This window comes from Babylonia areolata, chromosome 3 (genome assembly GCF_041734735.1).
Source record: "Babylonia areolata isolate BAREFJ2019XMU chromosome 3, ASM4173473v1, whole genome shotgun sequence".
Lineage (NCBI taxonomy): Eukaryota > Metazoa > Mollusca > Gastropoda > Neogastropoda > Buccinidae > Babylonia > Babylonia areolata.
Genome location: NC_134878.1, coordinates 3,502,419 through 3,518,997, shown reverse-complemented (window position 1 = coordinate 3,518,997; position 16,579 = coordinate 3,502,419). Strand labels below are relative to the sequence as shown.

Here is a 16,579-nt window from a genome sequence, read left to right as displayed (position 1 = left end):
TGAAAAACAACAACAACAAAAAACGATGCCATTCACATTGCTGCACGTAACACGTGTCATATCATAAAGCGAACGCGAGCCATGTTTTGAGACTTTAGTTGAAATAAACAACATCAGACTCATCCCAGCACCATGTCATCAAAGACGAGGACAAACTCAGCAGTTTTCTACTATCCACTGCTGCACTGAATACAGGAGAAATTCATTTTTTCTGCAGACAACTATAAGGACTGGAACACACTACCTGAGGAAGCAGACCACTATAAGGACTGGAACACACTACCTGAGGAAGCAGACCACTATAAGGACTGGAACACACTACCTGAGGAAGCAGACCACTATAAGGACTGGAACACACTACCTGAGGAAGCAGACCACTATAAGGACTGGAGCACACTACCTGAGGAAGCAGACCACTATAAAGACTGGAACACACTACCTGAGGAAGCAGACAACTATAAGGACTGGAGCACACTACCTGAGGAAGCAGACAACTATAAGGACTGGAGCACACTACCTGAGGAAGCAGACCACTAAAGACTGGAACACACTACCTGAGGAAGCAGACCACTATAAGGACTGGAACACACTACCTGAGGAAGCAGACCACTATAAGGACTGGAACACACTACCTGAGGAAGCAGACAACTATAAGGACTGGAGCACACTACCTGAGGAAGCAGACCACTATAAAGACTGGAACACACTACCTGAGGAAGCAGACCACTATAAAGACTGGAGCACACTACCTGAGGAAGCAGACAACTATAAGGACTGGAACACACTACCTGAGGAAGCAGACCACTATAAGGACTGGAACACACTACCTGAGGAAGCAGACCACTAAGGACTGGAACACACTACCTGAGGAAGCAGACCACTATAAGGACTGGAACACACTACCTGAGGAAGCAGACCACTATAAGGACTGGAACACACTACCTGAGGAAGCAGACCACTATAAGGACTGGAACACACTACCTGAGGAAGCAGACCACTATAAGGACTGGAACACACTACCTGAGGAAGCAGACCACTATAAGGACTGGAACACACTACCTGAGGAAGCAGACCACTATAAGGACTGGAACACACTACCTGAGGAAGCAGTCTCTGCCCCCTCGGATCTCTGCATGGGCATGTTCCAGTCTTCCATTAGAACATTAAAAAAAGGGGTTTATTTCTCTCTTTTTTTAAGGCCTAGGGGTTCCTGCTGACTCAGCATCATGTTGGTCCTGCTGAGCGGGTCTTGGCCATTGAGCTCGATGGTCTTGACTGTTTGGGACAAGAGTAGTTTTGAAAAAAACTTAATTTTTTTGTTTTTATTTTCTTTAAACCATCCGACTATCGGACCTCGACCGTAATAGTATCGCAAAATCAAACTGATGATTGTGAATACTCAAATGGAAGAAGAAGAAGTTTATAAATGATCGATCGTTGTTCACGAAAACTTTGTTTGTAAACAAAAAAACTGCATGGAGATGGCTTGCTCTTCGTGTCTACGTTCCCATCACCTTCCACATTATTGGTCAAAGTTCAAATCGTCATGACGACAGAGAGTACGATTTATTCTATTGGCTGAATTGTATCACGTGCTTTGGCCACATTCTTAGCTCCAGTTTAAACATGGCTGACCTGTCGACAACATAGTGATCTGTTTACAACTTTAAGTGTGTTGATTTGGGATGATCTTTCTTTGATTCTGTGCATCTGCAGTGTTTATTGTGGCCTTTAGAAATAACAAAGAGATTGATCGGGTTCAACGTTGAAGGGAGAGGGGGAGGGCCCATCACTTGGGCGGATTGAGACGGGCACTGACTGAACTGGGAACCTGTCGTCTGCTGTGAATTTTTCTTCCTATATTTCTATAACCTCATACCTGGAGGATGGCCGATGACCATGATATTATTGGAAGCGCTTCTGAGTTCATTAAGGGTACGTATTACCATTTTACCATACGGAAAACTGTTGAGTTTCTGGTATTGGATCACGATTTTTCACAGACCACCAGCATTATATCTGGATCATACATTTACTGATTTTGTGTGATATATACGCAGATAAATCACAACACCGGTTCCAGCATTTTTGTTGCCAGGTTTTATTAAAACATACGATAATCGTTTACTTCATATGGAAATTACTACAATTAAAAAATGTATATTGCTAGCATACAGATTCATTACCCAAGCTGTCCGGTGCACATACCTCGTCAGACACTGGGTGACAGAGGCAATTAGGCATTCACACACAGTGACACACACACACACACACACACACACACACACACACACACAAAACAAACAAAAACAAACAAACAAAAAACAAAAACAAAAAACAAACAAACAAACAAACAAAAAAAAAACAGTGAGAGAGAGAGAGCTTACACATAAATATGCAGGCATACACAGATATACAAATACACACACACACACACACACACACACAGAGTTTCATACCAATGAAACATTCAAAAGCTCACAGAACTATTCTCTTGGAAAACTGCACACCATTTTCAAGGGTGTGCACACAGGGTGAGTGTTTTTGTAACCCACTGAACACTGACATGGATTACAAGAAAAGTGTGTACTAAACAGACGTTTAAATTTTAATTAAGTAAATGCTAGGTACACCTGAATTTATAAAAACACATACTCACATGTTCCATTGTGCTGCAGCCCATTAATATTATGAATAGTGAAGAAAAAGGATTGTGTGAATAAACTTTCAGCTGGCCTTTTTGAAATGTTCATTTGATGTCAGTGGTGCTATGGAAGTTGATGTCAGTGGTGCTATGGAAGTTAGGACTTAGGAAAGGTGATGTCAGTGGTGCTATGGACATTAGGAGTTTGGAAAGGTGATGTCAGTGGGGCTATGGAAGTTTGGAAAGGTCTGGAAGTAGAAGGGGAGGTTTCCCAACTGGGGAGGGGTGGGAGGATGTCAAGATGGCCACTTTTACAAAATCCCTCTCTGAGCTTCCCTATTCAGACTGCCATATGTATATATTCACAAAAAATAAAATGCTGCAATAGCACTTTCCTTGGTCCTTTTTCAAATCTTGAATATTTTACTTACTGATACAGTGATAGGATTACTGTATTGCAAGAGATAACAAACACTTCATAATTGCTTAGAGCTTCAGGAATATGCACTATAGCAAGATGTCTCAATAAAAAATTTTTAAAATGATGGACATCACAGCCGTCTCTGCTTCTCACGACCATATGCTGGCAGTCTACACCTGTCATGACCGAAACATAATACACTGTTTGAGTTTTGGGGGAATATAAAATACAATGAAGCCACGGATCAGTCTTTTTGATCCCATGTTATAGTATGATTTTAATTGTAATAATTATGCAACATTTAAGTCACAGTTCTATGACAAAGATGGTATGATTTTCAATGTGCCAAGTTGTCAAGGTAGTAGTAGTCACTAGTCAGAAAAAAAGAAGATTCAGAATCTTACCTTTTCTACTATAGCACACTTTGGGGAATGGGTGAATATATGTAATTAGACATAATTTTTGTGCATGCACAGAGCACTCAGTCTTATCCAGGTCATCATTTTTATTCTTGAACGAAATAATGAAAGTGTGTCGTGAGAATGTGGAGATGGACTTACTTTTTAAAAACAATACAAGATTATATATATATATAGAATTTGTGTAAGGCATAATAGATAACTGTACAAAATCGTTAAATTTTATTTTTAGGCTTGTGTCGTATTGGGATATGGTGTTCGTCTCTTTTCTCATGACAAGAACACACAACATCATGTCTTAAAGTTACAGAAATAAAACACATTACTTGGAAGATATATTAAGCATTCTGTAGTTGGTTTTTGTTTTCACATTTTAGTACAATACATAAATTGCAAAACATAAACAAAATTGACAGAGACTCTCAAGACTGACCCTACATAGGTCAAGAGTTATCACTTACCCAGATACTGTAAATCCTGCCAGATCAGCAATGATGAAGTGAAATAGAGAGAGAAAAAATAAGGACAAAATAAGTATGAGAAAATCATTTTATCAGCATTGCAGCAGTATTTATGAATCATTGTACACTGACATGTTACAGTGTTGTGGGCAAAAGAAGGAAGGAGTAGCCAAATTTTTTTTTTTTCATTGACAGAAAGTGAGGAACCATGATTCGTTTCTTTGTGGAAGATGTATCTCTGTGATCTGCTTTCTTCCATATCTCCATTTCACCACCTTCTAATTCTTATATACAAATGCACATAAAAATGCACACAAAAACATAAATGCGCATGTGTGCATGCGTGCACACACATATGCACACACACACGCACACACACACGCACAATTCATTTAGGATAGTATTTTTTTTCTTCTTTTTCAGATCGTCTCTACTTTGCAACACTGAGAACTCGCCCTAAATCCACTGCACATACTCATTACTTCTGCACTGACGATGAACTGGTGTACGACAAGTGAGTACATAATCATGACTTGATTACTTCTGTACTGATGATGAACTGATGTACCTCAAGTGAGTAAAAAGTCATGACTTGAAAAAAGTTGAATTGTTATTCAAATCTATTCAATTATGTTTTATTCACTGTAAACTTTCTTCATTGAGCTCCATTGTCTTGTTTTGGAATACAAGCGGCATTCTGTAGCAGTGTAGGTTCTCAGAATCTGTTAATTGTAGTGTTTCAATGGGATGACAGACCGCATTCTAAGTTTGTATCAAAAGTGCAGGATGGATGGTTTGAAAACTAATTACCATTGCCATGATGAATTTACTATCTCATTCCATCAGAACACAAGCAAAGGAATGATGGCACACTAAAAACTTAATGCATGGAATCCAACAAAATTCATGGAATCCAACTAAATCATGCATGGAATCCAACTAAATGCATGGAATCCAAGCAAAGGAGTTTCAGTTTCAGTTTCTGAAGGAGGCGTCACTGCGTTCAGACAAATCACACACACACACACACACACACACACACACACACACACACACACACACTACACGGTGTACACCACATCTGCTAGGCAGATGCCTGACAGCAGTGTGATATGTCAGCCTCAAATGAACACACATCAATTACAGTCCATTGTTATGATTTATTCCCGCCAAGCGACCTTGTAATCTCTCGTAAGTCATCAAGGGAAATAACCCAACAAGCAGCATAACCAAACATGCTTGTCAGGCCTTGAATGCATGCTTATATACTTGTGGACTTATCACTATCAGAGTGGATTTCTCTTTACATAATTTTGCCAGAGGACAACACTGTTGTTGCCATGAGATCTTTTTCAGTGCACCAAGTACCTGCTGCACACAGGACCTCTGTTTATTATCTCATCTGAAAGACTAGATGCTCAGTTTGATTTTCCAGTCAAAATTTGGGAGAAAGGGTGAGAACGGGATTCGAACCCACACCCTCACAAACTCTCTGTATTGGCAACTGAGCATCTTAACCGTTCTGCCACCTTTCTCCAAAGGAATGATAGAATCCATACATTTAGTTTTTAGTGTGCCATATTGATTATTATTTTGTGTGTGCAGATTTGTAAGTGCCTTAGTAAGAAGCTATTTTCATGTACTAATATGACAGTGGTGGTACATTGATATTGATCATGACCTGCTTTGACCCCTTGTCATCATTAAAATTAATACACAACATCACTGTCAGATTTCCGTTTGAATATGTTTGTAATTACGAAGACAACCTGTATATGGTGAATTAATATTGGTTTATAACCACACTTCCAGTCTTTATCTCTCAAAGTATTTCATGTGCATGTATGTGTCACCTAAAGTGTCTGTGTTCATAACAAAAATCGTAGCAAGTGATCATCTTCAAAATGATTTCTATAAAAATGAGAAGAAAAAAAAAGCATTTGGAAAGTTTTATTGTATACTTCTTCTTTCTCCAATGTACTGACCATTTCTGATGCCTTTGGTGGCATGAGAAACATGTTCACTGCCATGATATCCCCAGGTCGACCAGTTCACAAGCTGTAGCAGGGAACATAAAACACCTTGAAGTTGACACATAATGTTGTGCTGTAAAAAAGCACATTGTATTAGAGGAATGTTTTAAGTTAGTCATCTCAAAAGAATTCCAGTTATTTTGATGGTGCCTGACAGAGAAATAGGGGGAGAGAACATGGCTTGAAGAAGATGGGAATAGATTTTCAGCCTGCACCCCACACCCCTCCACTCCCTCCTCTGCTTTGTTGCACATTAATTTACAGGGTTATTATCTTTGTTTCCCTTTAATCACAGGGTTATTATCTTTGTTTTCCCTTAAATTACAGGGTTATTATCTTTGTTTCCTTTAAACCACAGGGTTAATATTGTTTTCCCTTAAAATACAGTGTTATTATCTTTGTTTTCCCTTAAATCACAGGGTTATTATCATTGTTTTCCCTTAAATTACAGGGTTATTATCTTTATTTTCCCTTCAATTTAAAATACAGGGTTATTATCTTTGCTATCCCTTAAATTACAGGGTTATTATCTTTGTTTCCCTTAAATCACAGGGTTATTATCTTTGTTTCCCCTTAATTCACAGGGTTATTATCTTTGTTTCCTTTAAATCACAGGGTTAATGTTGTTTTCCCTTAAATTACCTGGTTATTATCTTTGTGTTTTCCCTTAAATCACAGGGTTACTATCTTAGTTTTCCCTAAAATTACAACGTTATTATCTTTGTTTTCCCTTAAATCAGAGGGTTATTATATTTTTTCCCCTTTAAATCACAGGGCACAGGGTTATTATCTTTGTTTTTCCTTAAATTACAGGGTTATTATCTTTGTTAACCCTTAATTTACAGTTATTATCTTTGTTAATGTTATCCCGTAAATTACAGGGTTAATATCTTTGTTATCTCTAAAATTACAGGGTTAGTATCTTTGTGATCCCTTAAATTACCTGGTTATTATCTTTGTTATCCCTATAAGTTATAGTATGACTACAGGGTTATTATATTTGTTATCTCTTAAATTACAGGGTTATCATCTTCATTACACCATTAAATACAGGGATATTATTTTAATTACACCTCAAATTACAGGGTTATTATCTTTGTTATCCCTTAACTGACAAGGTCATTATATTTGTTATACCTAAAATTACAGGGTTGTTATATCTGTTAACCAGTAAATGAATGAATTAATGATAATAATAACAATCATAATGAATATTTGGAAGCCCTATCTCCAAAGAGCACGCACGCACGCCAGGCATTCATACTGATACAGCTCCATTTCTCTTTCCACCCACCAACAATCGCAGACAGACACACAGCAGAAAAAACTAATCACAACAACAGTGGAAAAGGTGAGTTTTGAGAGCTGATTTGAATGAGGACAAAGACTGAGCATGTCGGACATAATAAGGGAGTTTGTTCTGGATAATCTTCTCCACAAACATCACCACTTTGACAGCAGTGCTTGCAGTAGTGTGACTGAATAATCTTCTCCACAAGCATCACCACTTTGACAGTTGTGCAAGCAGTAGTACTGGTCCAGCAATCTAATCACTGTAAGCCCATACCCAAACAGTGGCACTGAACAGCCAGCCGAATAGTCCCACAAACCAGTGTTTGTGCTGGATGGTCTGGAGTGCTGACTGACAAAACAAGTGTTTGTGTTGGATGGTCTGGAGTGTTGACTGACAAACCAGTGTTTGTGTTGGATGGTCTGGAGTGTTGACGGACAAACCAGTGTTTGTGTTGAATGGTCTGGAGTGTTGACTGACAAAATATGTGTTTGTGTTGGATGGTCTGGAGTGTTGACTGACAAAACAAGTGTTTGTGTTGGATGGTCTGGAGTGTTGACTGACAAAACAAGTGTTTGTGTTGGATGGTCTGGAGTGTTGACTGACAAATTAGTGTTTGTGTTGGATGGTCTGGAGTGTTGACTGACAAATTAGTGTTTGTGTTGGATGGTCTGGAGTGTTGATGGACAAACCAGTGTTTGTGTTGGATGGTCTAGAGTGTTGACTGACAAAACAAGTGTCTGTGTTGGATGGTCTGGAGTGTTGACTGACAAAACAAGTGTTTGTGTTGGATGGTCTGGAGTGTTGATGGACAAACCAGTGTTTGTGTTGGATGGTCTAGAGTGTTGACTGACAAAACAAGTGTTTGTGTTGGATGGTCTGGAGTGTTGACTGACAAACCAGTGTTTGTGTTGGATGGTCTGGAGTGTTGACTGACAAAACAAGTGTTTGTGTTGGAAGGTTTTGGAGTGTTCACTATAAGCGTAAGACTAGGAGGAAAAACAGATTGCCCACCTAACAATGGTTAGATGTAAACGGTTTCACCTATTTTAGAAAAGTAGAAAACAAAACACCAAAATGTGAAACACCCTAAATGCATAGTTTGAAGGAAGGCAGCACCCCCCGCCCCCAACCCCACCCCTACCGCACTCACGCACGCACGCACACACGCACGCACACACACACACACACACACACACAATGTGAATTGTGATGAGAGAAATGGACAGAACAAGGAGTTAGGTGTGAGTGAAGAAAGCAGAATAGTGGAAACTATTAACTATTAACTCTGTTAATATCATCATCTTAGATGAACAGACTATAAATAAATAAATGAAACAAAACGTGGAAACTCCAGAAATTAAAGGGATCTTAACAATGCAGAATAGTGGAAACTCCAGAAATTAAAGATCTTAACAATGCAGAATAGTGGAAACTTTAGAAATTAAAGTGATCTTAACAATGCAGAATAGTGGAAACTCCAGAAATTAAAGTGATCATAGAGATAAGTTCTTGACAGAAAGTATGACAGCAATCTACTTTCACAACCTAAAGAATTTAAAAGAGAAAAAGAAAAAAAAGGTTACAATATTTATTTAGTTTTTTTTAAATGATTGCTGACTTATTTGAACTAACTGTTGTTGATGTTGCTATCATAAGTTGATCTGTCAATCATCTCAGTTAGCATGTATTCATTAATGATGCATAGCATTAATGGGTATTGATTATTGTGTGACTTTTTTTGTCTCTACAGCTTCTATGCAGACTTTGGCCCATTGAATTTGGCCAATTTGTACAGATACTGCTGCAAAGTGAACAAGAAATTAAAGGTAAATTCAACACGTAATTGATGTCCTGTTGACTTAAGCATTTCATCAATAAAATGATCATACAGATTAAGGGGGCTTATATGATTCAACGAACAGATTTGACAGTAATTGCATTTCATGGCCATATTTACTGTGGTTTTGGGCACAGCTGCTGTGTGCATATTGTGTAAAGTCATTGATATTATGAAGCTGATGCTGTGCACATACATGCAGACATCCAGTATGTCATGCAGCCTCTGATTGGCATGCTGCACACTGTGAGCATAGACAGGACAACAGAAAGAGAAGCTGACGTCATGTTAAACAAACTGAGATATGGAGTCAGGATGAGAGGAGTGATGCAGTGCAGCTCTTTTTGACTTCCAGGGTAAATTCCTATTGTAGTAACCTAAATTCTGGGACCACAATGACATTTTTTGTGCATATTTGAAGCAGTTTTTCCCATAGTAAATGTTGTGACATGATTTCTGTGGTTTAAACTGTAAGTATAGGGTTAGTGTTATCAATTTGGATACGGATTCAGTTTCTACACTGATTGAGGGTTAGTATTAATGATTTGGATACAGATTCAGTGTCAGCACTTCAAGGTTAGTCTTATTAATTTGGATACAGATTCAGTTTCTACACTAATTAAAGGTTAGTTTTATTAATTTGGATACAGATTCAGTTTCTACACTGAAGGTTTAAACTCTTAATTTGAGAGTTAGTGTTGTTAATTTGGATACACTGACATGCAGCCATCTTCACAGGCCCACAACAATCAGTTTGTGCCAGCCAGCAAGTCGCTCTTTATGTTAACAGACACACTGGTTATGCAGAGGTAAATATTAACAGACCCACTGGCCATGCACAGGCATACATTAACATACACATTGGCCATGCAAAGGTATACATTAACAGACCCACTGGCCAATGCAAGGTATACATTAACAGACCCACTGGCCATGCATAGGTATACATTAACAGACACACTGGCCATGCATAGGTATACATTAACAGATCCACTGGCCATGCAAAGGTATACATTAACAGACACACTGGCCATGCAAAGGTATACATTAACAGACCCACTGGCCATGCAAAGCTAAACAATAACAGACACACTGGCCATGCCAAGGTGTACAATAACAGACACACTGGCCATAAAAAGGTATACATTAACAGACACACTGGCCATGCATAGGTATACATTAACAGACACATTGGCCATGCAAACGTAAACAAAGAACATGGTGGCTTGAGATGACAGGTGTTGGTTCATGTTCATGGTATGGGTCATTTTGCGTCCATCCTTTGCCTGATTCTTGATCAGGAGGGTGTATGACACACAGTTCTCCCATGTTTGTATTGCAGAACAGACCATTTTACATGCAGGTCCCAGAATTAATTAGGATACTGGAATAGAAATTAAGAAAATTGCTCACTTCCAGTAACACCAGTAAATTAATGAATAGGCAGCATGCAGTGTTAGCTGGATGCAGTTATTAGTCACCGAACAGTGAATTCATTGAACCAGGAATTCTTAGTCTGATTACTGTGCATTATCATTTAGTCATCATAACTGGCATGTCTACACCCTACACACCTCACTGAGGTTTTTTGAAAGTCAGTCTGGTCTGGTAACTAGCTATATTGTTCCTAAAAGAAAGAATGTGTGTGTGAGTTTGTGGGTGTGGGTGTGTGCGCAAGTCCATCCGTGATAGTTTTGTGATATGCATTTCTCAGGTATATTTTTCCATGTATATTTCCAAATAACCAGCATAGTAATGAAAGTGTGGGGGTTGCAGGTGGATGAAATATAAATTCACATTATTGTTTTCAGAGAATGCTGACAATATTTGTGAAAGTGTCAGTTATTAAGTATCGATGATTAGCTGTATCAAGTGGTTTATTGCTTGCAAAGGAAGTTTATTTCTAGTGTAAAAAATGTTATGGTCAAGGAAGTCATTACCAGAAGGAAAAACAGAGAGGGGAAAAAAAGAAAAAGCAAATTGTGTAATAGTTGGTGTATTGAAGGTTTCTTCTCTGCTCTCCACCAGAGCCCTACTAAGTACTTTTTCTGTGTTGGTATGTACTTTATAATGTGTGTGTATGAGTGGAGAGAGAGAGGGGGAGAGAGAGAGAGAGAGTGTGTATGTGTGTGCGTGTGTGAGAGAGAGAGAGAGAGATTCAAGAGATTCAAAAACTTTATTACTCAAGGATAAAGATTTTAGGCATTGCCTAGTCTTCCAATCTGTCCTTGTGACAACAAAAACAGTAACGATAAGACACAACAATAATAACAATAGTAAATACTACCACTACCACTACTACTACTACTAGAGAGAGGGAGAGAGAGAGAGAGAGAGTGTGTGAGTGTGTGTGTGTGTGTGTGTGTGTGTTCATTGCATATTGTATGTGTATATGAATGAAACCAGGTTGGTTCTTTTCTCCCTCATTTGCAGGATTATTACAGTTTGTGATTTAATGTGACATGATCTTTAGGCAAAGAGACGTGCACTGATCTGTTCTCTAAATGTGTTTGCTGTGCAGTCCTTTTCTCTGGCCAGGAAACGTCTGGTTCATTACACCAGTTTTGATGCCAGAAAGAGAGCTAATGCTGCCTTTCTTATAGCCTCCTACGCTGTGAGTTGGCTGAACTATGTTTTGTAAATATATTGAAAATAAATGGATATATGGTTATTATTTATATAACTGTTTTAAAAATGATGATGTTTGTCTCATTGCATGTTCTGACACATATTAATGTAGACTATATTTATAGTGTTGATTGAAATAAGGGAAAAAAAATGAGGGTAGCATTTGACATGTCTTGTAAAATTATAATTGATTATTCCCAGTTGGGTATTTGTGAAGAATGTCTGGAATCTTGTTGCACTGCAAAATCATGGCTTTTGAGTTTTTTTCAAACTGATAGGTGAAATGAAATGTAGAATTTTATGTCAAGAATTAGGAGAAGGATTTGGTGTGTCTGAGTGTGTGTGTGTGTGTGTGTGTGTGTGTGTGTGTGTGTAAAGTTACTAATGAAAAAGAAATAAATAATTAAGATAAACAGAACCCAGTAGAATGATTACAACTGTTCGTTATTTTGGAATGTCTGTTTTGAGAGTTTTGTATTACATGAAATATGTTACAGTTCCAAAAGGAATCAGCATAACAGAATAAGTAATTGTATAAGCTGTATTCAGATATATTATAATCTGTTTATTGAATGTTCTTAGTTTTTGTACATGTAACCTCAAAGAGGCACAAATAGTATTCAAGTTGAAGAAAACAGCTGCACGCTGGCATGCAAACACACACACACACACACACGCGCACACACACACACACACACACACACACACACACACACACACAACTCTATCTTCGCATCCTTTCATCATGCTCGGCATCCCCGTCCGGAACCCTTCAGAAACAGTGTTATTTATTCTATGACATAGAGTACATGATAATCACGACTGACTATCACCATGAGAACAGCATACAGTACATGATAATCACGTCTGACTATCACCATGAGAACAGCATACAGTACATGATAGTCATGTCTATCACCATCAGAAGAGCATACAGTACATGATAGTCAAGTCTATCACCATGAGAACAGCATACAGTACAAGATAGTCATGTCTATCACCATCAGAACAGAATACAATACATGATAGTCATGACTATCACCATAAGAACAGCATACAGTGCATGATAGTCAAGTCTGACTGTCACCATCAGAACAGCATACAGTACATGATAGTCATGTCTATCACCATCAGAACAGCATACAGTACATGATAGTCAAGTCTATCACCATCAGAACAGCATACAGTACATGATAGTCATGTCTATCACCATCAGAACAGCATACAGTACATGATAGTCAAGTCTATCACCATGAGAACAGCATACAGTACATGATAGTCATGTCTGTCACCATCAGAACAGAATACAATACATGATAGTCATGACTATCACCATAAGAACAGCATACAGTGTATGATAGTCATGTCTATCACCATCAGAACAGCATACAGTGCATGATAGTCATGTCTGACTATCACCATCAGAACAGCATACAGTACATGATAGTCATGTCTATCACCATCAGAACAACATACCGTACATGATAGTCATGTCTATCACAATCACAGTGCATGATAGTCATGTCTATTGCCACCAGAACAGCATACAGTGCATGATAGTCATGTCTGACTATCACATCAGAACAGCAGAGGAGGCAACTGCTCTTCTGAATGTCTGGGTTAGAATTTGATTGTAGTGGAGAATGTCTTGCCTACATTACATTTTCACTGTCTCTGCCAATAGAGTTGTACATAGAGTACTGTTCTTACAGTGTGCAGTATCAGCAATAACAGTGGCGGCTGTGGGCAGTACATAGACATATTACAGTTAGTACAGTGTATAGAATCAACACTAACAGTGACAGTGACAGCTGTGGGCAGCACATAGACATGGTACTGTTCTTACAGTGTGCAGTATCAGCACTAACAGTGATGGCTGTGGGCAGTACATAGACATAGTACTGTTCTTACAGTGTGCAGTATCAGCAATAACAGTGGCGGCTGTGGGCAGTACATAGACATAGTACTTTTCTCACAGTGTACAGTATCAGCACTAACAGTGGTGGCTGTGGGCAGTACATAGACATAGTACTGTTCTTTCAGTGTACAGTATCAGCACTAATAATAATACTAATAATACTAATAATAAAATGTAGGCGAAAATAGTGCAGTACCCCCATCTCAGATGGGGCTCACCGCGCTTTACAATAAAACACACAAATTTAAGACTAAGTGTTGTAAAATATGCACAAAGTCAACACAGTTACACACAACATTGGCTAAAATATACACATATAGGACTAAGTGACCAAAAAAAAAAAAAAATGTAAATCGACACAGGTGATGGAGTCTTCCATCAGACCGATGGATGAATAGGCAGGAAGACTTGTCTGTCGGTGTGTGTCCTCATATGGGAGAAGAGGCTGATTCTGGATGCGCAGCTTCCAACAGGTGTTGCAAGGGAAAACATCTCCAGAAGTTGAGCTCTGCTTCTTTCGCTCACGGTTCTCCTTATTGGCCAGCGTTCTCTTGTTTTCAAACGTCTTTATGCCACAAGAGCACAACATAGTACTGTTCTTACAGTGTACAGTATCAGTGCTAACAGTGGTGGCTGTGGGCAGTACATAGACATAGTACTGTTCTCACAGTGTACAGTATCAGTGCTAACAGTGATGGCTGTGGGCAGTACATAGACATAGTACTTTTCTCACAGTGTACAGTGTCAGTGCTAACAGTGGTGGCTATGGGCAGTACATAGACATAGTACTGCCAGACCACCGGCTCCCCAAGAATCTGCTGTATGGCGAACTCCAACATGGCAAGCGCTCCCATGGAGGCCAAAAGAAGCGCTTCAAAGACGCTCTGAAAGCTTCTCTGAAGGCCTTCAACATCAGCCACGACACATGGGAGCTGAATGCAATGGACAGACCAAAGTGTTGTTCAGCTGTCCACAAAGGCGCCAAATCCTGTGAGGCCAACAGAATCGCTGCAGCAGACCAACGCAGACAGGCCAGGAAAAGCAGTGCCAGCAAGTCCCCAACAGCCACCACCATCCCCTGTCCACACTGCGTCAGAACCTTCCGGGCGCGGATTGGCCTGACCAGTCATCTGCGCACCCACAGAGCCCAACCCACCCACCCCCAGGATGACTAGATGGTCCTCGTCGATCCTGACGGACGAACCACTGTTCTTACAGTGTACAGTATTAGTGCTAACAGTGGTGGCTATGGGCAGTACATAGTACTGTTCTTACAGTGTACAGTATCAGCACTAACAGTGATGTCTTTGGGCAGTACATAGACATAGTACTGTTCTTACAGTGTACAGTATCAGTGCTAACAGTGGCGGCTGTGGGCAGTACATAGACTTAGTACTTTTCTCACAGTGTACAGTATCAGTGCTAACAGTGGTGGCTGTGGGCAGTACATAGACTTAGTACTTTTCTCACAGTGTACAATATCAGCACTAACAGTGGTGGCTGTGGGCAGTACATAGACATAGTATTTTCTCACAGTGTACAGTAACAGTGCTAACAGTGGTGGCTGTGGGCAGATCATCTACTTGAAGAAGACCCCGGAGGAGGCCTACAAACCCCTGGTGGCTGGAGCCAACCCGCCTTTCTTGCCCTTCAGGTCAGTCTGCTCTTGGTGCTGGTCCTTACGCTTTGTTCTGCTGTCCGTGAGGGGGTCGGGGGAATGGTTGGGGATGAGAGATGATGTCAGATGTGTGCTAGCGCTGTGAGTATGTCTACTCCAGGAATGTCTCTTTTATTTTCTTCTTTTTTTCCTCCAAGCTTACCAGTATATTAGTAATTAATACAGAACACATTTTAAACTTAATTTTTTTTTCTCATGATCTTTTGCTGGATAAAGTGTGTATCACAAGTGAGTCTTGAAGGCCTTACCTGTCTTGTCTGTCATTTTAATGTAACAACAAAAGTGAATGGGTAATAAATATTATTGTCTGAAGGTGAATGTCCTTGTTGAACACAGAATTCAACAACAAAAGTGAATGGGTAATATTATTGTCTGAAGGGGAATGACGATGTTGAACACAGAATGCAACAACAAAAGTGAATGGGTAATATTATTGTCTGAAGGTGAATGACGATGTTGAACACAGAATGCAACAACAAAAGTGAATTGGTAATATTATTGTCTGAAGGCGAATGACGATGTTGAACACAGAATGCAACAACAAAAGTGAATGGGTAATATTATTGTCTGAGGGGGAATGACAGTGTTGAACACAGAATGTAACAACAAAAGTGAATGGGTAATATTATTGTCTGAGGGGGAATGTCCTTGTTGAACACATAATGTAACAACAAAAGTGAATGGGTAATATTGTCTGAAGGGGAATGACGATGTTGAACACAGAATGCAACAACAAAAGTGAATGGGTAATATTATTGTCTGAAGGTGAATGTCCTTGTTGAACACAGAATGCAACAACAAAAGTGAACGGGCAACACCAGACAGATTAGTGCAGTCACTGTTCCTTCGACGTTGGCAACATTCCTGCCCAGATTAGATCAGTATGCAGGCTAACAAACTGGTTCTAACTGGTCAGCTGGATCGACCAGTTAGAGAGAAAGAGAGAGGCAGAAAAAGATAGAGAGTGGTTAGAATAATGTATGATTTATTTAGACGGCCATTGACCTAGAGGAACAGAATCAGAACTTTTTTTTTTTTTTTATTCAATAAGGCCAAAGTCTGTTTGAAGGGGTTGAGCCAGAGAAGAGAGTGAGAGAGGGGGAAGGGGTTAAACACACACATAGACATACACACACAGACACACTGACACCGACATGCACACTCGCCCAGACACAGACACACACACTTATCCCGACACAGACACACACACTCACCCAGACACAGACACACACAGACACAGACACAC

General features: G+C 39.5%; 1 protein-coding gene across 5 annotated transcripts in view; it reads left to right on the top strand.

The window, feature by feature from the left end:
- The first annotated feature begins 1,628 nt into the window (after positions 1-1,628).
- LOC143279668 (dual specificity protein phosphatase CDC14AB-like) overlaps positions 1,629-16,579 on the top strand; it is a 47,904-nt gene continuing 32,953 nt past the window's right edge. For all 5 annotated transcript variants that reach the window (XM_076583726.1, XM_076583730.1, XM_076583729.1 and 2 more), the window contains exons 1-5: positions 1,629-1,935; positions 4,369-4,459; positions 9,023-9,098; positions 11,631-11,723; positions 15,230-15,309. In XM_076583726.1, the coding sequence (XP_076439841.1) occupies positions 1,887-1,935; positions 4,369-4,459; positions 9,023-9,098; positions 11,631-11,723; positions 15,230-15,309 (389 nt within the window). In that variant the 5' untranslated portion in view covers positions 1,629-1,886. The remainder of the gene's footprint in view (positions 1,936-4,368; positions 4,460-9,022; positions 9,099-11,630; positions 11,724-15,229; positions 15,310-16,579) is intronic.